At 41.9% G+C, this 23443-nt stretch overlaps 1 protein-coding gene across 1 annotated transcript in view; it reads left to right on the plus strand.

The window, feature by feature from the left end:
- The window catches only part of LOC148018290 (cytochrome b-c1 complex subunit 7-2, mitochondrial-like), a 29282-nt gene extending 6247 nt beyond the window's left edge, over positions 1 to 23035 (plus strand). The window contains exons 2-4 of the mRNA XM_087661487.1: positions 22051 to 22208; positions 22358 to 22405; positions 22595 to 23035. Of these exons, the coding sequence (XP_087517613.1) occupies positions 22051 to 22208; positions 22358 to 22405; positions 22595 to 22663 (275 nt within the window). The 3' untranslated portion in view covers positions 22664 to 23035. The remainder of the gene's footprint in view (positions 1 to 22050; positions 22209 to 22357; positions 22406 to 22594) is intronic.
- Positions 23036 to 23443: the final 408 nt, after the last annotated feature.

Raw genomic sequence — 23443 nt, forward strand, 5'->3', positions numbered from 1 at the left:
TGTCTATTGTGATGCCACTTGATGATGTTCCTCGATGGTGCCTGTCAGTAGGAGATGTAGTGTCTAAGGTGTGCCGGGGGATTAGTTATACTAAAAAAGTTTGTAACTACTCTTTGGAGGGGCGGATATGGCTGGGATTGGCTCTAATCCCGTAACAATGCTACTCTGCACCGTTGGAGCTCCAATAAGAAAAGACCTAGTCATCTTTGGTGCTCATAGTCCATCACCTTTCTCAATGGTCCAAAGCCCTTCTTAAAGAGGCGATTGACCCTTGAAAGATCCGCCTTTCAAGAATTGAGAGGGATAGAGGCTTGGGGGGGAGAGAGAATTGAGATACATATTAAAGAGAAAATAAAGATAGATAATTATGATTCACGAATAATAAAAATAACATATATAAAAGTCAATGCATGCCTCAATGATAGCTTGCGGAATGTGGCGATAGATAAAGGTGCCAGTCTTTTTTCTTTCCCTCTTGCTAGTGTCTACGGCCCACAAAAAGTAAGTGCGGAGTGGACGTGAGACGAGTATGTTGATGATACCCCCTTTTTTTATGATCAATCCATTTGTCGGTGAGAATGGAGCAATCATATTTTGTCCATGCGGTTCGAATAGGATCAAGGGCTCTATCAATACTCTCCTTCTCTTCATTAATCTTTTTCGTCCTCATATCATTGTATGTGACATGGGTCCATCCTTCACATGGACCCACATTGGCATTGGCTTTTACCATCTTCTTCCATTGTTCTTGCTTTAGGACATTGAATGCAAGATTGCATTCAATCATTGTGCGTGCAATCGATCTACACAATTGGGAGCTTGAGAGAGAGAGGATCGCCTCTTCGGTGCCGCATGAGGCTTCACTCTTTGTCTTTGCTAGAGTTGGATGCAGACGTGGGGTCCTTGTCACCAATGCCTCACCTACATCGGTTGAAGATATGTCCACATTCGATGCTTCCTCATTAGTAAGCATAGGTGTTGGTGTTGACATGTCACTTTCTTCTAGTCTAGTGGACCCTGTTCTCATCCTGGCGAGAATCTTGTCCGCAATGTTTTGAGGGATTTCCTTGCATGGAGCAACTTGCCCCCCCATCTTGGAAAGATGTTGGAGAAGTCCGGTTGCACCACTTGTGTAGCGCTTCCCGCAATACTTACACCTCCAATGGTGAGAATTGGACTTCTTTGTGTCCCTCCCCATGTGGATGGCATGCAAATTGAAGGCCGTGTGCTTCTCATGAGTCATGATGCCGATGGAGAGGGAGAGTCATGAGTGAGAGAGAGGCTTGAGAGAGAAAGGCCCAAGGGAAAGTGAGAGGCTTGCCTTGAGCCTTGAGAAAGAGAGAGTGAGACTTGAAAGTTAGAGAGAGAGGGGATGGAAGCTAGAGAAAGAGGGGGTAGGAATTGGGATAAGCTTGAATCTTGATAGATAGATAGCTTACTTGAAGAGAGAAGCATGAGCAATGAGAATGCTTGTTGATTTGGTGTGGAAGGATGGAGGGGAGAAGCACCTTTTATAGGCTAGAGAAGAGAGTGGAACAATATAGGGATCCAAAGTGGAAGAGGAGTATGATGCAGCTAGTAGTGAAACTTCCGATGACGGCCCATCTGTTCGTAAATTCAAATGGCACGAGTGACGTTTTTTTTCACCTCCCAACCTCGCCTAGAAGAGTGTTGGCTCCTCTTCCTAGTTCCGTTTGCTAGCCGTCCGCTTTAGGTGAGTCCTACTAATCTTAGACTCACTTACTCTCTAGACTCCCCTTGATCCGGCCCAAGGCGTCCCCCCCCCGGACGGTCATCCCTCGCGCCTGTCTCCCACAAGTTACATTTAGTAATGTAACATTTCCTTCCCCTTAAGAATCGGTTTCGTCCTCGAAAACGATACTTGGAAGGTCCAACTGTAAATTGGGAAACCTTTTTCTTTAAGTACTTACTCGCTCCCATGTTGAGCTTTCTTCTGAACAATCTTTCCATTTGACTAAACATTCTTGATAAATAGTATTTCTTGTTTGTCTGTTACGAACATTTGATATTCTTTCTGGTTCATGTGGATTAGATTGGTTATCTAATAGCTCCTCAATGTTATCATTTAAGATTAGATTATCCAAATCACCCAGCTTCTTCCTTAGCTTACTTACATGAAAAACTAGATGTGTTTTACTACCAGCAGGTGGTTGGAGCTTGTAAGCTTGTTCTCCCACCCTTTTAAGTATTATGAAAGGACCACAATATCTTGGTGAAAGCTTTGGACATCGTCTCGTTTTCATGGTTTTAGTTTGTTCAGGCACCTTAAGATAGACCAATTCTCCTTCTTCAAAGGAGATGTCTCTTCGGTGAGGATCTGCATAAGCTCTAGCTCGATTTTGAGCTTTCTTTATATTTTCTTGAGCAAAGTTTAACATACTATTCATATCCTCCAAAAAGTCCTTGGCTGCCTGAACCTTTTCCTTATGCAGTCCTACTGCATGAGGAGCTCTGCCATCGTGGTCGCCATCGTTAACACAAAGAATGATGACTGACGTGTCCCGGCTGCCAATCTCGTTAAACGACTCGTGAAACGACTACTTGACATGACCCGGTGAAGACAGGACCCGGCAGTTCTTCGTGAAGACAGGACCCGTGGCTCTTCGTGAGTACAGGACCTGACGGCTCTTTGTGAGGACAAGACTCGACGGCTCTTCGGCTCTGATATCAGTATGACGCAGCTAGTAGCCAAACTTCCGACGACGGCCCATTTGTTTGTGAATTCAAATGGCACGAGTGATGTTTTTTTTCACCTCCCAATCTCGCCTAGAAGAGTGCTGGCTCCTCTTCCTAGTTCCATCTGCCAGCCGTTCGCTTCAGGTGAGTCCTACTAATCTTAGACTCACTTACTCTCTAGACTCCCCTTGACCCCGTTCGGGTGCCCAAGGCCCCCTCTCGGATGGTCATCCCTCGCGCCTGTCTCCCACAAGTTACATTTAGTAATGTAACAAGGAGAGAAGGCTCAAGAGTGTGGAAAAGAGCATCTAAGGCTAGAGCATGGGATCCAATGGCAATTGGCATCCAATGAGCAATGGGCATCCAATGGCAAGTGGCAATGGGTTGGCAAGTGTGCCATATAGGCAGAAAATGGGACAAAAATGCAAGTAGAAAGCGCGGAATTGGCTTTGATTGGGATGCGGTGGCAAAAAAGTGGCAGTATTTTCGTACGGAATTGTATGGATTAGTACTGTATGATACCGTAAGGATCGTATTCATCGAACAAGTCCCTACTACGTACGAGGGCAAGGATGGACATTTATATTGTGATTTATTTGTAGCATTTTAGGCATTCTATTTCAACGTTCGGATACGCTTCCATTGCTGTATCCACTTCTGACATGGTATTAGGTTAATCCAGGTTTTTGTTGCTGGTTTTTCTGTTGATTGCAGGTCCTTTTTCCCTTTGCTGATCAGGCTATGTGTTGCTGATCATTTTCAGCATGTGTGTGGTCAACTGCTGCCTATGTTTTCAGCCCAGCACCTTGTGTTTTCAGCGTGTGCCAATGTTTCAGCCTATTGTCATCAATTTGCTGCATTAATTGCTGACACAGCCTGCATTTTGGTTTTTTGACCCTAATTGTGGCTGAATGACTATTTTTACAGGCCATTTTTGCTGTTTTTGGCAGGTTTTGACTGGGTTTTCATCATTTTGCAGCAATCGGCTTTCGTTTCTGATCAGATTTTTGGTTTACACTGCATGTGAACTCTCATTTTGTGAAGTCTTTGTTGTTGGTTTGGCAATATCTTCTCTCTGTATACCTTCTATTCTCCATCTTCTCTTCTTATCCTCTCCATATGGCTCCTCCGTGCACTTCTACAGATGATAAGTTACATGGACTTGATTATCTAACATGGAGTGTTGTCATGAAAGCCTGGTTTGTGCAGAAGCGGTTATGGTACATTGTTTGTGGAGCTATTCTCTCGTCCTCAGGGTCCTTTTCCACTACTTGAAGATTTTGACGAGGATAACCAGGAGGAAGTTGTGCTTACATGGGATGCGGATGATATGTGTGCCTATTCTGCTATTTTTCGATGTATTCCTAAAGAAGTTCTATGGTGGTTACCTCTTGTAGAACATCTCCTGAAGTATGATCAAAGCTTTAGAATTGTACAAGGCACCTTCCACCATGTGTGTAGTGATCCTTTGTGGCCAACTTCAATAGATGAAGTTTAAGTCTAAGAACACCATTCGATCATTTTTGCTACGTGTTACAATGGTACAAGACTAGCTTCGACATATGCAGTCTGCCATTCCAAAGGCACATTCTCATGGGAATAGTACTCTACAAGCTCCCCTTGGAGTTTGATGGAGTGACAAATGCTTTGAGGGCACAGACATCATCTACACTTGTGAGCTTCACATATATGTTCTCAATGTTGCTTCAGCATGAGGCTTCTTTGCGTTTGTAGGGCAAGCTTTCATCTCATTATGGCGGATTAGATGAGGCTTTTGTAGCTTCAGGTAGGGGTGATAGGATGAAGAAGTCAAAGGCCCAGTGTTATCATTGTGGTCAGAAGGGACACTTGCGAAAGAATTGCCAAGAGTTAGTAGCCTCACGGAAGAAGGAGAAGAAGAAAAAGCGGGATGCGGATTTCTCCAACGAGTCATCCTTTCCTTAGACTCAGGCTTCAATCCTCAGGCCAAGGAGAAGTCCAAGGCGCAGTAGGGATTTGCTTCTTTAGATCGCAGGAAGGGCTTGGTTGCCCCTTCCTCTGTTGCCTTCTAGCCTAGGTGATGTGATCATCCCTTATGACTCTCTAGTGCCAGAGAGGGAGTGTGAGAGGGTGGTGAGATGTGATAGCTGAGCCTCATCTATACAAGTACACTGGTGCACAGGTTCCAGAGTGGGACGTCCCTGACACATTGATCGAAGTCTGGTAGATTCAAACCGTAGAGCTGGGTTTGACATCTAGGTTCATGATGAGCTGGTTATTTGACAAAGAGCGGGCTTGGCTTCTTGTCTTGAGCTCTCATAAGGGGACACTTTGACGGTCCAAGGAATCCATGGCCACATATGTTCAGAGGCATTTTTGACAAGCTAGTCTTGTATGCTATTGCGAGACATTGATGACAAACACAAAGACATGCTATGGTTCTTTTTTATTTTCAAGAGCTGGTACAATCGACATTGACATCAGGTTCTGCCCGAGGCTCCTTTGTGGTGGCTTGATCACCCACTTCTTGGGCATCCATGGTTCTACTTTGGTAGTTCTATGTTGTATGGAATATGATGAGTCATTATCATTGTCTCATTGAATTGTATTAGATCACCCATGATTTGAGAGGGGGCATTAACAAGATTGTCAGCTCATGTGTGTCTGTGGCATGTGCATGCCATTTAGGGCTGCGCACATTGTCCTTATTTTAGGCATTTATATTATGATTTATTTGTAGCATTTTAGGCATTTTATGCCAGTCAGCTAGCATTTAATGCTTGCCGACTAGCTGCTATTTGTGGCCTATTTGTGCCTATTTATTGGGGCTCCTCCTCCTCAATTACATCATCACAGCAGTTGGACTTCTTGTTGGAGAGGAGTTGGTGCCGATGCCCATGCAGCCAGTGACTCACTCTTGTATGCGATTGTCTCGTCTTTGGTATATGGATTCCATTTCCTGAGCATTCTTCCAAGTTTTCTTCTTTTGCAGTGTTCTTCTTTTTTCTCTATCTTGTGTTCAACAATCTATTTTAACATTTGTATACGCTTCCATTGGTGTGTCCACTTTTGATAGATAAATATAGTTATACATCTAGCATAGGTAGAAAGGAGTCACATAGACTATGACAAGATCCGTTATCCATAATGCTAAGATCACATTGCCATTGGCTAAATAAATGGTGCTTTGAGGGGGCTCTCTTATTGTGGTTAAGAAGCTTTCATAATAATGTATAAAGACCTACTACAAATCATGCCACTAGTAGCTTAAAAACGAGTCCAAAAAAACCTTGGACAGTGTTGGTTAAGCCCAAAGTGATGATGATTCGCAATTGTTTTAGCCTTCTTTGATGCAAAAAGAAGGGCCAAGGAGACAACATCCACATCACCCTATGCAGGGATCCCTCTATGAAAAGGATAGTGTCCAAAGGAACTAGTAGAGAAGATGGTGGGAGATGGTATGGAACTTGTGGGAGAAATGGGGTTGAAGGTAGCTTGGAAGGAATGGTTAGAGCAATGGGGAAATGTTGAGGAGGATCTTGCTTGGAAGGAAATGGAGCTGATAATGCCCACACTCCTAATGACTTTTTTTCCAAAGGGTAGCCTCAAGGTAGCGTTCTCCAATGTTTGTTATAGATAACCGAGGTATTGAGATGGTCAAGTCCATCAATGGAGAGATGTAAGTTTGGATTTGAGATATGGAGGACTTTGCCATGGAGCTTGTGTCAAAATTATGTGGAGCAATTGGAGTGAAAAGATAAGAGCTGTTGTAAATACAAAGAATTGAACAAAAAACAAGAACACATGAACTAAGAAGTAATAAATTGGGGAAATAAAATCCTTGTACTTAAGCACAAGAGTGTATACAAAGGTATGGAATGTGGGCAACCAACAAAGTGCTCCGCTTGTCTTTAGATGAGAGGTTGCCTTACATAGGCTGAAGTAATGAAGAATAGGATGGCCAACATCTTAATATGTTAATAAATCAAGTTGGGAAGCATTAAACGCGTGCCACCTAAAAAATAAAATGTACTCTAATTGTGAATTTGTGCACCCAAGATATGTATGTTGCTAAAAGCCTCTCTGAGATCATGGCTGATAAGTACAATAAAATGTGCAATTATGAAAGGACCATTGTAGTACATACGACAATGAATCAAATAGGACCATGGGTACCTAAGTAGTGGGTGATTGAGCCACTTGTAGTACATACGACAATGAATCAAATAGGACCATGGGTACCTAAGTAGTGGGTGATTGAGCCACCACCGAGGTGCCTTTGAAAGACATCGATGTTGATGTCGATCATACCAATTGCTAACTACAGAGAGTAGAAATAGTCGAATATCAATGCTTGTCACGAACTAGCTCTACAAAAAGCACTGCCATGACCATGGGTTCCCCACCTTTGGCCAAACTGCCAAAGCATCCCTTCATATGGGAATAGTTTGGGAGCAAAGATTGCTCTTCAAGAAATAAATATAACCCCCACTCACCTTTCAAGAAAAAGCCTTCTTTATTTCTTGAGTAGCAAACTTCACCTCGTGCTACATAGGCTTTTGGTTGGTTCGCAATCCCCAAGCTAAAGCTCCAAATAAAATATAGAATAGATTCTTAGAAAGTGGTCCTCTAGTTTTTATAGACATGCAATAGTTATAACTATTTACGTTTGCATGTAATCAGACTGAAAGGGTTATTTTGCTGCAACGCAAATGTCGTTGTTGTTCAGGAGAGAAGGTTGTGCCTGCTTGGCTATGGCGAAGTCTCTCTCTAGAGTAATCGCACGTGTTCGTCAATTGGGTTTTGGAGCAATACATTGTGGCTCTAGGCACCAAGCTCAGAAGCTACGGTAAGCTTCCCTACACGTCCTTACTGTAACCCTAAGAATTACTTTTAGATCTCGGATAAATTATCATTTGGACTGTGAAATAGAGGTACAGAATGGAAATTTCGGATTTTGAGAGAGGAAGCTTTGACTAGTTCAGATTTCAGTCTTTGATTTATCATGTTCTGGGTGTTGATCATAGGCACATGTCAGCAGCAAACATATGGCAAGCCGTGTAGTGGATGATGTGGCAGTCATTGAGTTGCCACGTGGCAGGTTGGCACATTGCTACTCACTCTGCTAGTTTGGCAGTGTTGCAGGCCCACACATTTTTAATGCAGAGAATCCAAAGGGGGAAATAATCTTTTACTCTTGAAAAGGGGAAAAATCTGTCAATCATTGGATTCAACTAAGTAATTTTGCATGTGCTGCGCTTGGAATCCACCCGCAGCCTTCTGTTTGGTCTTAGATAGATCCAACAACCTGCCATGAATACTCTTGTTCATGATATCCTAGTCACAAACTTTCGTTATCTAGTCCTTTGTAATGCTGTTCTCAATCAAAAGGGTAACTTAGAGACAATGAACACAGAGAATGAATAAAGTGATATGACTATTGAATATACAATGCTCATGCAACAAACACAATGTAGTGAATGAATACTGTACCTCAAACTCTTGTATCTCAAGGATCAGGGCAGGGGTAATAAGTTGGGGAGTGTGTCATACTCTGAACAGATCCCGAATTGTAGCAAGGCAGCCTTCGGATATTGAGCACTAGCAAATGCAACCAAGGAAGGCTGAATGTGATGTAGACAGCAGTGGAGGAGAGGGAAAGACTAAAAACGTAGGTGAGGAGTGAGAAAGACAGCAGCAACAGACAGGAGATGATGGCGACAGCTGGGGCTTGCAAATGTAGCAGTATATTGACGTGGTAGGCTGTATGACAGTAAACATGCGCTAGATGAGTGAAGATTGCAATGCACGGCTTGGACTGCGATGTCTTTCGCGAACAGGGTGTGGACAACAAGATGAAAACACCTGAAACTTGCAAAAACGAGATTAGGGCTGAATGGAGGTTAGCATACCTATTTATAGAAAGTTTGGGCCCTCCCAAGTGGGTTTGTACTTATGGGATACAGACACACTCTAGGAAGGCATTTTTAAAAAAATAAACAAGGTTTCTTCCTTAATTAAGTATATTTTGGGGTTGTTTAAGTGAAGCTAATGTATTTTTAGCTCAACATCTCCTCTCAAGCCCAACAACATTTTTAGCTCAACACCTCCTCTTAGGCCCAACAACGGTGCCACGAGAAGTAGACCAGTAAACCCCCTTTTTTTTTCTTTGTCTTTTACCCCAAGGTGTCCCACCCCAAAGCAGCCAGAGCATCGAACAAAGGGTTCGTATTGGCTGCCTAGTGGTCTACTAAGACTATAGAGGCGATGATAATCTTACCGAGGGAGCCAAAGTGATCACCCCAGAGAGGCCTAGAATCAATCATGGATTTTTTTAAAAAAAATAAATTTATAGGGCTTTGTAGTTTTGATAGAGTTAATATTAAGTGAGAATTTCAAATTAGTTTTCGTCCTATTGGGTATCCGTACTCCAAATGGGAGAGTGATAATGGATGGTGAGACCCAAGACCTTCACAAAACAAGCATACTATCCCTACCATTATTGGGTGTTGGTGAAGAAGGAAAATGGCTAAGGTGTGGGTGACACAAATATAGCAAAGATGTGAAGCAAGCAAGACAAGCAAAGCAAGTGAGAACTCTCTTGGAGACTGCGATGTGCAGTGCGACGAATATGGTGGATCTAGTGTTGACCACTCCGAAAGACCGAAAAAAGACAAATGCGCACAGATGTATGTTTATATGAATAGAATGCCAATGCATGGGGTAATGCAAAGGGAGATGCAAGATGTCATGCTTACTTAAAATGCAATGCAATGGTGCCACTGGGACAGTGCCCTTGCAGGGAAATTGTTGAATTGCCTAAGTGCCCTTCTACAATCATGTCATCTTGACAGTGTGGATGAAGTTACAAATACCCATAAGTACAATACAAAAGAATAAATGAATGAATGAATGCCTAAAAACTGTAAGTATCAGCACTGTCACTATCAAGAGAAGTAGCCGTCCCCTCCCAAACCGGAAGGGAAAGCAAGAGGGAAGCACCCTTTTCCCATCAATTTGAAGAAGTAGGGGAGGGTGTGCCAAAGTTGATTTTGGGTAGAAGGTATTGAAGAATCGACCGGTTGATCGCTTTGATCAAAATGTTTGCAAAATTGTTTGATGAAGGCACAAACTGTAGGCGGATAGTGCCTAGCTCAACTTGCTCTACGGAAAAGTAAAAGTAGACTCCCACACGCCGTGTCTGTGGTGTGATGATCGGATTGCCCGCAAGGGCAATGGCACTCAGGTTGTCACAATAGACAACGGTGAGAGAGTCGCAAGGAAAGTGAAACGCCGCTAGTAAGCTCCTCAGGTAGATGGCCCTGGTGGTGCCATCGAAGAGAGCCTTATACTCAGCCTCGGCTGTGAAAGCCACTATTGTCTCTTGCTTATGGTGGCTGGACCAAGAAATGGGAGCCGTGCCCAAGGTGTAGAGGTAGCCGCCATGGGAACATTGAATGTCAGGATCTCTTACCCAATCAAGATTAGTGTACCCCTGCAAATATAAACCAGAACCATAAGTGAGGCCATAAGAATAAGTACACTGTAAATAACGCAACACACAAAGACATGCAATCCAATGTGACATCCTGGGTGTTATGAAATACTGACTGAGAATGGTGACGGAGTAAGCTAAGTTTGGCCTAGTATGAATTAACCAAAGAAGTTTCCCTATAACAAACCTATAAGTATGCGCTCAAAGGGCTTGAAGACTCTGAAGTGGAATATGATAGGCCGAGAGCCAATTAATGCCTTGTATGGGGCCTTTTGAGGAAGAGCGGCAGTCGGGTACCGGTTGAGGATGTATACCGCAGTGTTAGCAGTCTTAACCCAAAGTTGCTTAGGGAGCTCTACTGCAAATAGCATAGAGCGTGCCATTTCCATGACTGTCTGGTCCCTAAGCTCTACGACTTCATTCTGAGAGAGGGAGTTGGTAGAGGTGAGCTGGCGAGAGATACCATGCTGCTATAGAGACTCGAAAAACTCGTGGGAGATGAACTCACCACCGCTATCACTCCTCATGCAACCAATACGACGGTCCGTTTGGTTACGAACCACTAGTACCCAAGCAGAGAAATATATGAAAGCATCGAATGTATGCTTGAGAAAATAGACCCACATGTATCTTGAACGATCATCCACTACTTAAAAAAAGTACAACACGCTGTTCAAGGCGGCAATGGATGTTAGTCTACAAAGATCAACATGAATCTATCAAGAGGTGCCTTAGCTCTATGTGTAGACTGTTTAGGGATGGGGTACGATGCTGCTCTTTGAGCTGACATGCTTCAGGTGAGGAAGGCCATCACCCTGCCTCCCTTGAGAGGGGTTGCTGGACTGAGGAGTGGGGGTTTGTGACTTGGGTTTTGGTGCTATGTCTCTTTCCTTTGATCGACACTCGTCGTCAAAATGGCTAGTCTTTTGGCAACGTTGACAATATCTATTCTTCGTAGGTACATTCTGCCACTCGGGTTTGAGTTGAGACTAGGATTTTCCTTGTGATTCTCCTGCTTGATTTTGTTTTTTATTTTGATTTTGATTTGAAGTTTGATTTTGTTTACCCTTTCCTTGCTGCCCCTTTTGAGAATGAGCAATAAGAGCCTCCTCTGAGTGATTATTCATATAAAACTGATCGAATAACCGTACATAACACAATAGTTGACTCTCAAATTCATAGAACGTGGGAAAATTGGGCAGAGAAACCACTTGCTGTACAAAATTGAAGTATTTATGCGGTAGCTTGTTAAGAAACAATATAACTTGAGTATTAGAGGACTTATGAGTCCTTGTAGTGGAGAATTCAGCAAGGAAACGTCAATACTCAGCCAACTTGACTTTCAAGTCATCCCGGTTAGAGGTTTTGAAGTTTTGAAGCCCATGGTCAAGATTTTTTTGACGGGTTCTATCCTGAGTTGCATAGCGGTCAGTCAAGTGTGCCTATTGCTTTGATGCTAAGTCAAAATGTTGAAGTTGAGAATGAAACTCAGTCAATAAGCCTTGCATCAGCTCAACAATAGCGGAGGCATTCCTAGACTTCCATGAGCGGATAACCTCGTATGGAACAAGTGCAGGATCGGGTTGGGGTTCCAACCCCTACACAAGATTCCATAGGTTCTGTGAGTCAAGGACATATCTCATCAAGTTCGACCAAGTTGTAAAGTTTGATCCATTAAAATGAGTCTTGTCATTGAATGCATCCTTGGTGGAGATGAGGTAGAACCATGAGGTGTTGGGAATGTGGGGTAAAATGGATGTGGAGGGTAAGATGGTGGTGGTAGTGGAGGTATCTCATAAGGAGGAGGGGGAAGAGGTGGGTAGGCAGAAATAGACTGTGAGTGTCCAATGAGTGCCAATTGATGCGGAGGCACTAGAAGATGAATGTTTTCATAAGGTACCGGTGGAGGTGGGCTGAAGAGGGCTCCAAGATCTTCATGTGAATCTTTTCATTTAGCAAATCCATTAGCTTTGGCAAGTAAGCTTTAGGCACTGGAATAGGCCTCAAGGTCTATGGTACATGTGGCACAGTAAGTATTACCATAGGAGAGACAACATTTGGATCCACACAACCTGTTTCAGTTGGCTGAAATGCAAATGCCTTTCCATACCTAGCTAATATTTGCATAAAACAGTCTCTTTCAGTAGGGAAAGGAAACCCTTCTACATCAACTTTCAATTATTGTAGTGTTTAAGATGTAAGGTGATAACCTATATCTTTAGGATCCCGTAAGCTTGGTTGCCTTGACACTTTTTCATACAGACTCACTTTTTGGTGGAAGCAGCAAAGCAATTGGTTTCACCTTTTTGTCAATTGTCTTATACTTTGTCTCCATAAGTGCTTCAGCCCATTGTAATCCTTCCTGTTGAGCAGACAATAGTATAATATCATACGTGTCCAAAGAACATACTGACAACACTGTTTTCAGTCTCATTTCCTGCATGTATAGTTGCTGAAATTTCAGCCATAGTGTCATTAATATTCAGCCCATAAAAGATGCCTGAAATGCCTTCATTTTCAGCTAACAGTCCCAATGCTCTCAGTTCCTTAGTAGCCCGTTTCATAGATACGCGTTCAGTTTTGCACATAGCTTCCATAGGCTTAAACCAACATGAACTGTTTGCTGTAAACTGAGAATAACCAATAGTAAATACATGCTTTATTTCATCAAGAGGCGAGTACATCCTCTGAATAGCACTACTATAGCTCCGCATTACAGCAATGCTTAATGAAAATCCAGGTCTTTGAATTCCCTTGCATTTGGAGGCAAAGGAGACTCTCGAAGCGTATTCTGATTTCTAGGATGATTAACACAAATAGTAAGAAATTGGACTACTTTCCTCCCATCCTTGCTTCTGACTCTTGCATAAGCAAAATCATCATCAAGCACCTTTGTTTCTATACGCACTCTTGTAATATAGGGTCGTCCCAAAATCACTGCATATGAGGAATTATCTTGCACAAAGAAGTGTTGCTTTTCTTGTACATCACCATTCGTCATGTTTACATTAGGGCATGCTATGTAGAGTTCTCCCGAAGAATTATTTGCAGCCCTCATATGCCAACCATGATTAGTGTCCACAGGCCATGCACAATTCTCGTACAATCCACGCTCAATGACATTAATCTCAAACCCATGGTCAAACAAAGTAATACAAGGAGTTTCACGTTCCCCTATTTTCACTATCGTTTCAGTGGTAGCCCTGGCTCAATGATTTATTGTGTAATGACTTTAAGGAATAAATCCTAGAGTCTCTTCCCCATATTGTTACATCTGTCTTATTCCACCATGCATATTGCTACAAGACAATGCATTTTCAGTCACTTTCTTCTATTTTCCACATGTTGTCCACTGATTAGTAGCATCTTGCATAGATAATCCAGTACTTACTTCATGCTCATATTCAGCCCGAATACCCAACAAACCAGTTTCCTCTTTTGCAACAATGCACTAGTGGTATCACCAAGGAACTGGTGCTTCCTCTTAATGATGTCAATGATCTCATCATGAAATTCTCGCTTGGCGATGCCAAGCATCTCTCCCAAGGTGAATTCCACCCGACTGTTTAGGATCCATTCTTCAAGAACCTTCTTAAGATTTGTGGCTGTCTCAATGTCAGATTGTAACTTATATCCTGGCTGCTTACCCTCCTTTTTGCCTTCTTGTTTGCTATCCTGTTTTTGCTCCTGACTGACCTCTTCCATAACATGCTCGGGAGGTGGTTAATTTGTAGCTTTAGGCTGATTCACACTTCTTCTTGTCACTCTTTTAGATGTCCCTGCATTATCTTTATCTCTCTTTCGTTTCTCTTCAACAAGTATATTCGTGTTGTGTACCTTTGCTAAATATGCATACATTGAATATGCTTCTACCGGTGATTCCCAACCAGTTATGTCACGAATGTCTTGCCTTGCACGAGACATTTTACTATCAGTAACTTTTCTCTAATGGAAATAAAGGTCCTCGTGCCTTTTTAAACGTGCTCGGATGTGAACACACCCTTAGCACTTGTACTTTTATATATATATCTATCTAAAAACCTAAAGTGGTACACTCATCATTGTACCCACAAATTGTGCTCACTCACTACTCTCTCACTCTCTTTGCTGCTAACAGCCACTACGTGTCTCGATCCCCTTGCTCACTAAGCTTAACAAATTGGTATCAGAGCTTCGGCTAAGGTGTTCGCGCTCCTCGGAGTCCATGCGAGATATCTCTAGTGTTTCGCTTGCGCAAAATCATGAGGTCGCCACTGATCTCAAGCACGTGTGTGTGCTGCATTGTTAGTTGACAGTCTAGAAACCCCGACAGGTCGTTTTTTAACCAGGTGACATCATGCATTGACTTGGTAGGCAGGCAACAACAGGTGAACCAGGCGACTTCTGCAAAATGGTGTTGCGTGACAGGGCTGGAGGAAACGACCTACGTGACGGGGCTGTAGGAAAGACACTGCGGACGGGAGACAGCAGCCAGGCGTTAGACGGGCGACTTCACGAGCGTGCAACAGACAGGACCAGTAGGGCTCACGGGCGCGTGACTGACGGGTCAATGGACCTGTCATGCAACCTTTTTTCCCTTCAAACTTTTTTGAAATTCCTCTTCCCTTATCGAGGGTTCACGCGTGGAGGCACTGCTTTCGATTTTTGTGCAATCTAGGCCCAGAAATTTGGGGCTTCTCCAGATCGAGTGTTGTTCATGCAAAATTGAGGCATTTGCGTCAGAAATTGCAGACATTGTGCGCATTTGAATTGGGAATTTCACCAAAATTATTGAAATTTTGCTCATCTGAGTGAAATTTCTCAACATTGGACCCATTAAATTTGGGGATTTTATCGTATTAGTGAAATTCTATTCAGCTGAGTCAGATTGGCTGCCATTGGTGCACATTTGGACCAGAGAAATTTAGGGCTTTTGCAAAATTTTGTGAAATTTTGCTAATTTTCCTCGTTTTATGCTTTCGGGAACATGTATTAATGCAATTGGGACAGATTGGTCAGTGATATTCGGGGGTTTTGCTGAAATTGTTCTATTTTGGCAAAATTGGCCTATTCTATGCATGTCAGATACAGTTTAGATGTATGGTTAATGCTTTGAGCACAGAGATTTTGGGGCTTTTGACCGTGCGTGTCAAATTTTATGCCCGTGGGTACATATACAACAGAAATTGCAGCTAACATTTGGGACTTCTCATGTAATGTGATGTATTTGCCCTTGGAACAGCTGTAATCAGTTGTGGAATGCTCTAGCACATGGTTTTGTGCTTCTGAAAATTTACTTACAGATCTGAAATTTCTACTTCTACATGGTTATGTATTGCTGGTTGGTACTTGTTTGTACCTTGGTCACTTGTGTGACAGTTTGGGCCTGCATTTGCTGAATTTTTTGGTCACATTTGGGTTGAAAATCATGGCTGGTAGTAGTGACAGCAATAATCTCATGCACACAAAGAAGCTTGAAGGAGCACATAACTTTGCAGTCTGGCAAAAATAGTGCTACAATATCTTGTTGCAAAAGAAGCAGGCAAAGCCGATTAAGACCAAAGGGGCAAGGCCCGCAGAGATGGAACATGAAGATTGGGATGAGTTAAATGAGCTTGTACATTGTCGTGATGCTATGCGGACAGTGTGAAAAAGCATGGAATGCATCATTATCCGACTTTCTTATTGATCAAGAGAGTTAATGTGATCTAAGTCATTAGTGCTAGTGTCTGTGGCATAGATAGTTCAAAAATATTAGATTTTTGGACACTTTCAGTCTATTTTTAATATTATTTATTGTAAAAATCCAAAAAAGTTAGAAAAGCTTTTAGATTAGAATGGCATGCAAAAAGCAAGTTACTTTTTCAGCCTGTTATTGGATTTTTCATAAAAAAACAAATGGGCGAAATTGCACGCGTTGCGATCGTTGTTGACAGGTTGAAAACTGCACTTTGAACTGGAAGAAGAAGAAGTGATTTGGGAGATTCCTGATCAGGTGTTCTGGGGTTTTATTCCCCTTCCGAAGCCAATGGAGCCATCGGATTTGGGTTCCGAGCAGCAGAGGGGAGACTGTTATTTTGATCCACGTTTTTGGTCTACGAAGGAGCTCTAGGAGAAATAATGCTTGGAGAGTGCTTCTGAGTAGTGCCCGACAAAGGATTCCAAGTTCTATCAATACATATTGATTCGATTCATTGTGCTTTGTCTTTGTTGTGTTTACCTCTTGTCTATTCTTTCTCTTCTCTTCCATCTTCTATCTCTACTTCCTTCTATCTTTGATCCTCGGTGAATACGACCTATCGACAAAAACCCCTCCGACATTGATGAACCCGATGTGAAAGGTCGTTTGAAGAAGGAAAGGCAAGATGAAAGAACCTTCAAACACAATCTCCAGTGATGTTTTGCAACAATTGGTGCAAAATATGAATATGCTTATGCAGATACAACAACAACAGGTAATGCATGCTTCTGCTCAAATAGAATGTGTCGTGATGAATGCTTTGCAAATAGTTGAGCGTGAGATGAAGCTATTCAATGGCAGGAATGTATCTGCATATGTACATACCTATGCTCAAAAGATGGAATTCTTTGGAGTGGCTCAACTTGCATGGAGTTGGTATTTTGTTCGGATCAATGTACATGAAGTGAAAGCGCGAATCATTGAATTATACATGCAGGATGAGAGATACATTTTATATTGAAAATACTAGTTTGATTACGCGCAAGACTTTTTAGGAGTGGGTTTTACAACCCAATAAGGGTCTTGTGGCTACAGAATTGTTAAGAGAATTTGAAAGTCGATTTGAGCAGTTCGATCTTGCAGAACATTAAGCTCTTGCAAGTGAGAAAAGTGAATTGTTTCTATAGGTAGCTGATCCTGAGCTTCAAGAGAAGTTTGATGATTTGTTGGAGGATCAAACTACAGAGACAAGTCTGAAAATAGAGTGGAGACATGCCAAGGAAGTTGCTACTGAACTTATGAAAAAGTATAGAAGAAGAGAAAGATTGCATGTCTCTAGCTTGCCCACTGTTACGGGCAAAACAGTTGAAGTATCCAGTAAGCCACCCGCTTTTGTGGCTAACTGTATGGTTGTACTTGCTATTGTTTCCTCTATTAGGGAACATGTCTTAGATGAATTGGTCAAAGGGATGCAGGATCTTCAATTGAAGGTTGCAAAATTGGATGAAAAAGGACAAGAGGAAAGGGAACGGGCAGTAGCCCCTAAGACAGGAAAAAGATGTATGTGGTGTGATAGTTTGTAGCATGAGAGAAAGGATTGTGGTGTCTATCAAGAGGCCTTGGCACGACAGCTCATCTTTTGGAAAGACGGCAAGATCCATGCACAAGAAACGGGATCGCCTCTTGCTTTGAATTTTGAAAAGGGAGGAATGCAGAAGTTGTTGGAAGACTTGGCTGTCCGAAATTCTTATGTGGCGGTACATGCTTTTACTTTTGGTCTACAGTTGGATAGGATGTATAGCCAAGTGATGGTTGGTCCAAATGCTGAAATATGGACACATGCTTTACATGCAGTTGAAAAGAGAAAGGTTATGGATAGTGAAATGTCTCATGCACGGCAAGACATTCGTGACATAACTGGTTGAGAATCACCGGTAGATGCATATTCAGTGTATGCATATTTAGCAAAGGTACAAAACATGGATGTACTTGTGGAAGAAAAACGAAAGAGAGATGAAGATAATGCAGGGACATCTAAAAGAATGACAAGAAGAAGTGTGGATTAGCCTAAAGCTACAAATTAGCCACCTCCCAAGCATGTTATGGAAGAGGTCAGTCAGGAGCAAAAACAAGATAGCAAACAAGAGGGGAAAAAGAAGGGTAAATAGCAAGGATATAAGTTGCAGTCTGACATTGAGACAACCACAGATCTTAAGAAGGTTATTGGAGAACGGATCTAAAACAGTTGGGTGGAATTCACCTTGGGAGAGGTGCTTGGCATTGCCAAGTGAGAATTTCATGATGAGATCATTGACATAATTAAGAGGAAGCGTTAGTTTCTTGGTGATACCACTAGTGTATTGTTGCCATTTGTAGAGGAAATTGGTTTGTTGGGTATTCGAGCGGAATATGAGCATGAAGTAAATACGGGATTATCTATGCAAGATGTTACTAATCAGTGGACAGCATGTGGAAAAGAGAAGAAAGTGACCGAAAATGCATTGTCTTGTAGCAATATGCATGGTGGAGTAAGGCAGATGCAACAATATGGGGAAGAGACACTAAGATTTATTCCTCGAAGTCACTACACAAGAAATCATTGGGCCAGGGCTACCATTGAAACAGTAGTGAAAATAGGTGAACGTGAAACTCCTTGTGTTATTTTATTTGACCATGGGTCTGAGATAAATGTCATTGAGTGTGGATTGTATGAAAATGGTGCATGGCGTGTAGACATTGATCATGGTTGGCATACAAGGGCTACAAATAATTCTTCGGGAGAGCTCTATGCTGCATGTCCTAATGTAAAAGTGACAATTGGTGATGTACAAGAAGAGCAACACTTCTTTGTGCAAGATAATTTCTCATATGCAGTGATTTTGGGACAGCCCTATACTACAGGAGTGCGTATGGAAACAAAGGTGCTTGATAATGGTTTTGCTTATGCAAGAGTCAGAAGCAAGGATGGGAAGAAAGCAGTCCAATTTCTTACTGTTTGTGTTAATCATCCTAGATGCGGGGCTACAGTAGTGTTGTTCACAGGATGTTCTCGCCTCTTGATGGAATGAAGCATGTATTTACTAGTGGTTATTCTCAGTTTACAGCAAATAGTTCATGTTGGTTTAAGCCTATGGAAGCTTTGTGCAAGGGTGAACGTATATCTATGAAATGAGCTACTAAGGAACTGAAAGCATTGGGACTGTTAGCTGAAAATGAAGGCATTTCAGGCATCTTTTATGGGCTGAATATTAATGACACTGGCTGAAATTTCAGCAACTATACATGCAAAAAATGAGGCTGAAAACAGAGTGTTGTTAGTATGTTCTTTGGATATGTATGATGTTATAGCATTGTTTGTTCAGCAGGAAGGATTACAATGGGCTGAAGCACTTGTGGAGACAAAGTATAAGACAGTTGACAAAGAGGTGAAACTAATTGCTTTGCTACTTTCACAAGAGAGTGAGGGTTTGTATGAAAAAGTGTCATGGCAGTCAAGCTTACGGGATCCTAAAGATATAGGTCATCAGTTTACATCTGAAGCATTATAGGAATTGAAAGTCGGTGCAAAAGGGTTTCTTTTACCTGTTGAAAGAAACTATTTTATGTGGATGTTGGCTAGGCATGGAAAGGCATTTGGCTTTGAGATTTATTCAAGACATGCAACCGGTCAATAAAGTGACCATAAGAAATGTGGGTGCAGGTCTTGTGGTTGATGAATTTGCAGAGGCTTTTGCAGGCAGAGCGATCTATTCTTTGGGTGATCTTTACTCGGGGTATGATCAGTTTCAGCTTGCAATTGAAAGCAGGGATATCATAACCATGAAGACTCCCTTGGGGTTAAGTATGGATGTGTACTCTTCCGCAGGGTGCAACAAACTCAGTGGCACACATGACAAATGCTATGAATAGGGTACTCAGGGATTTTATACCACAATTGACAATGCCCTTCTATCCAAAGCAGAGAGTGAGAGAGTAGCGAGTGAGCATGATTTGTGGGTACAATGACGAGTGTACCACTTTAGGTTTTTAGATAGATATATATATATGAAAGTACAAGTGCTAAGAGTGTGTTCACACCCGAGCACATTTAAAAGGCACGAGGGCCTTTATTTTCAACAGCCATTGAACAACTTCATCTCACGCTCAACTGCTTGTAGAGCATTCATCACAACAGTTTCTGTTTGAGCAGAAGCCTGCATCACCTGTTGTTGTTGTTGTATCTGCATAAGCATATTCATATTCTGCACCAACTGTTGCAAAACATCATTGGAAATTGTGCTCAAAGGTTCTCTCATCTTGTCTTTCCTTTTGACGACCTTTCACGTTGGGTTCACCAATGTCAAAGGGGTTTTTGTCGAAGGGTCGTATCCACTGAGAATCAGAGATGGAAGGAAGTAGAGATAGGAGATGGAAGAGAAGAAAAAGAATAGACAAGAGGTAAACACGACAAAGACAAAGCACAATGAATCCAATCAATATGTATTGATAGAACCTGCAATCCATTGGCTGCACTACTCAGAAGCAATCTCCAAGCATTAGATCTCATGGAGCTCCCTTATAGACCAAAAACGTGGATTAAACAACAACTTCTTCTTTGCTGCTCGGAACCCAAATCTAATGGCTCCATTGGCTCCGAAAGGGGGGTAAAACTCTAAGACACCTGGCCCTAAATCTCTCAGTTCACTCCTCCTTCTTTCTCTTCAAAGTGCTGTTTTCTGCCTATCAATTGCGACCGCGACGTGCACGATTTCGCCCCTATTTCTTTTTCATGAAAAATTTAAAACTAGCTGAAAAAGCAACTTGCTTTTTGGATGCTATCCTAATCTAGAAGCTTTCCTAACTTTTTAGGTTTTTTTAACAATAAATAATATAAAAAATAGACTAAAATTATCCAAAAATCTAGTATTTTTGGACCATCCATGCCACGGACCGTAGCACTAATGACTCAGATCACATTGACTCTCTATATCAATAAGAAAGTCGGATGACGATGCACTCCAGAGTTTTTCACACTGTGTCCGCGTAGTGGCACGACACCATGGAGAGAGGAGTCAATGCCAATGCCCATGTAGCTAGTGACTCAGTGTTGTATGCGATTATTTCGTGTTGGGTATATGGATTTCATTTTCCGAGCACACATCTGAGTTCTCATCTGTATTGTGCTTTTCAGTGTTCTTTCTTTCTCTTTCTCTTTTGTATTGTGTTTTAATAGTTTATTACAGCATATTTTCATGCTTCCATTGCTGCTCCACTTCTGACATGGCATTAGATTGCAAGATCTCAGTTTCTGCTGCGATTTTTCTGTTGATTATAGGTTTTTCTTCCCTTGTTGATTAGGCCTACGTTTTTTAGACCAGCAACTTGTGTTTTCAGCCTGCGATTGTCAGTTTGCTGCATTCAGTGCTCCACCAGCTTGCGTTTTTGGTTTTTTGCCCCTAACCATGCTTGGGCAATTGCTTGTACAGCCCGTTTTGGGCAATTTTTGATTGGTTTTTCTTCATTTTGCAGCAGTTGGACTTTGTTTTTTATCAGATTTTTGGTTACATTGCATGTGAACTCTCATTTTGTGAAGTCTTTGCTGTTGGTTTGGCTGTATTCTTTCTGCGAATATCCTCTATTCTCTATCTTCTCTTTTGTATTGTGCTCTTCAATGTTATTTCTTTCTCTCTCTCTTTTGTCTTGTGTTTCAGCAGTTTATTACAGCATATGTTCACACTTCCATTGCTGCTCCACTTCTGACAGCATGCTGGGTGGACGACTCAGGACAAAGTGCCCAATGTGCTGCCTCCATTTGACATGCTGAGGATGAAGAGACTGACATGCAAAAGGCTTTGGGGTGAATCTTTATGTAACACAAGTTTACAAGCACACTGATTCTTAGACAAGCTCTTCCGCTTTAAACAAACTTGGCACGAGTGTGTATATCATCTTGGGCTTACAAACTCGTGGATACACATTTATGGATAACTGGTTTGTGAAGCCTTCAGTTGAGGAAGCTGAATCAGTATCTTGTTTCTTGCCTGTCCCAAGAATACTGTTGTATCTAGTGGGTAGAGGCAGCATCTTGCTTTGACTGTAGTTATATGGTCAATGCAGTCTGTTGTGGCTGAACTGCTTTAAGCATTATTATGCATTTTGTGTGTAGGTTTTGACCTTGTCTAGTACTTGTGCAATTCCTTCTCCTCTGTCCTCCTTTTCTAAAATTTGAGTTCTGTGACAGGTTTGCGCTATGACGACTTGTATGATGAGATTCAGGATCTTGATGTGAAGGAAGCACTGAATAGATTGCCTCAGTCTGTGGTCGATGCTCGCAACCAACGCCTCAGGCGGGCTATTGACCTTTCCTTGAAGCACACACACTTACCAAAGGAGCTGCAGGTATAGCTAACTGATGTTGATCTGTGATATGTAGACACATTACCACTTTGCAGCTTGGATATATAGATTATGGCTTTTTGAAAGTTCCACGCTAGCAGTCTGTCTATGTTTTGGCATCTCATTCTTCAAGTTTTTTTCTAACATCGCAGGACAAGCAAACCCCTTTTCAGCCATATCTACAGGACATGCTTAAATTGGTGAGCTATTCTCTACTTCACCCCTGTTTGTATAGTGCTATCTCGTAAAGACACTGCATCAGTCACCTTCTGTTGTGACAATATAAAAGCAATTGAACTTAGTTTTCTTTTGTGGAATGCTTCTACAGAAGTGAATGAGGTAGGGTATATTATTGGTGGTGTAAACATTAATGGCTGTAAATTGTGCAGGTCAAAGCAGAGAGAAGAGAGAGAGAGTCATTGGGGTCAAGTGTGCCCTACAACCGCTTGTTTCCATAAATCTATTTTTCTTACCTGTTCATGCATGTAATAATGTTTACAGGCTTTATTCATTGGCCTCTGGATCTCTGTTGGAGAGTATGATATCTTTGGAAGAAAATCAATAATAGCTCCTCTCAGTGAATTTGGACTTTGTTGGATACCTTTCATTAGTTTCCTGGTCCTGGCAAGGTCCAAAATTACAGTCAACTCAGTTGTTCTCTGGTGCTCTTATCCCCAAGTCCAAGATTTCATTGGTTTCCTGGTCTTCCTGGTCCTGGCAAGGTCCAAAATTACAGTCAACTCAAGTTGTTCTCTGGTGCTCTTATCCCCAAGTCCAAGATTTCATTGGTTTCCTGGTCCTAGCATTGTGGAAACTGTGGTTGTCTGCAATGTGTTCTTATGAGTTTCAATGGGTCTTTGATTTCGTGCTTTTCTTAGTGCAATGTTATGTATGACTGCAATGGTTCCACAGCGATTGGTTTGCTTTGTATACCCTAGCGATTTGTTTTATTATAGAGAAGGTTTTGTGTTGTGACACGTTTTCAGTTAAGGTTAGTAACTGCATTTGTATCGGTGGAAAATAGGTGAAAAGAAAACATGCATGTGCTATGTCCTCAGACAGGATTGAGTAGCCATGATGATTTTAAGTGCTCAACATGTCTCAGAAACAATAGTCGTCCTCAAAGACGACTCATATGTATAAATGACTTGGAACAGAAGGGTATTCATATAGAAAGTTACTCAGAACAGAAGGGTATTTACATAGAATGTTAATGCCATAAAGGATCAATGGTCATT

This window comes from Lygodium microphyllum, chromosome 21, assembly GCF_053477565.2.
Source record: "Lygodium microphyllum isolate KBCC chromosome 21, Lygodium_microphyllum_v1.1.10, whole genome shotgun sequence".
NCBI classification, from domain to species: domain Eukaryota; kingdom Viridiplantae; phylum Streptophyta; class Polypodiopsida; order Schizaeales; family Lygodiaceae; genus Lygodium; species Lygodium microphyllum.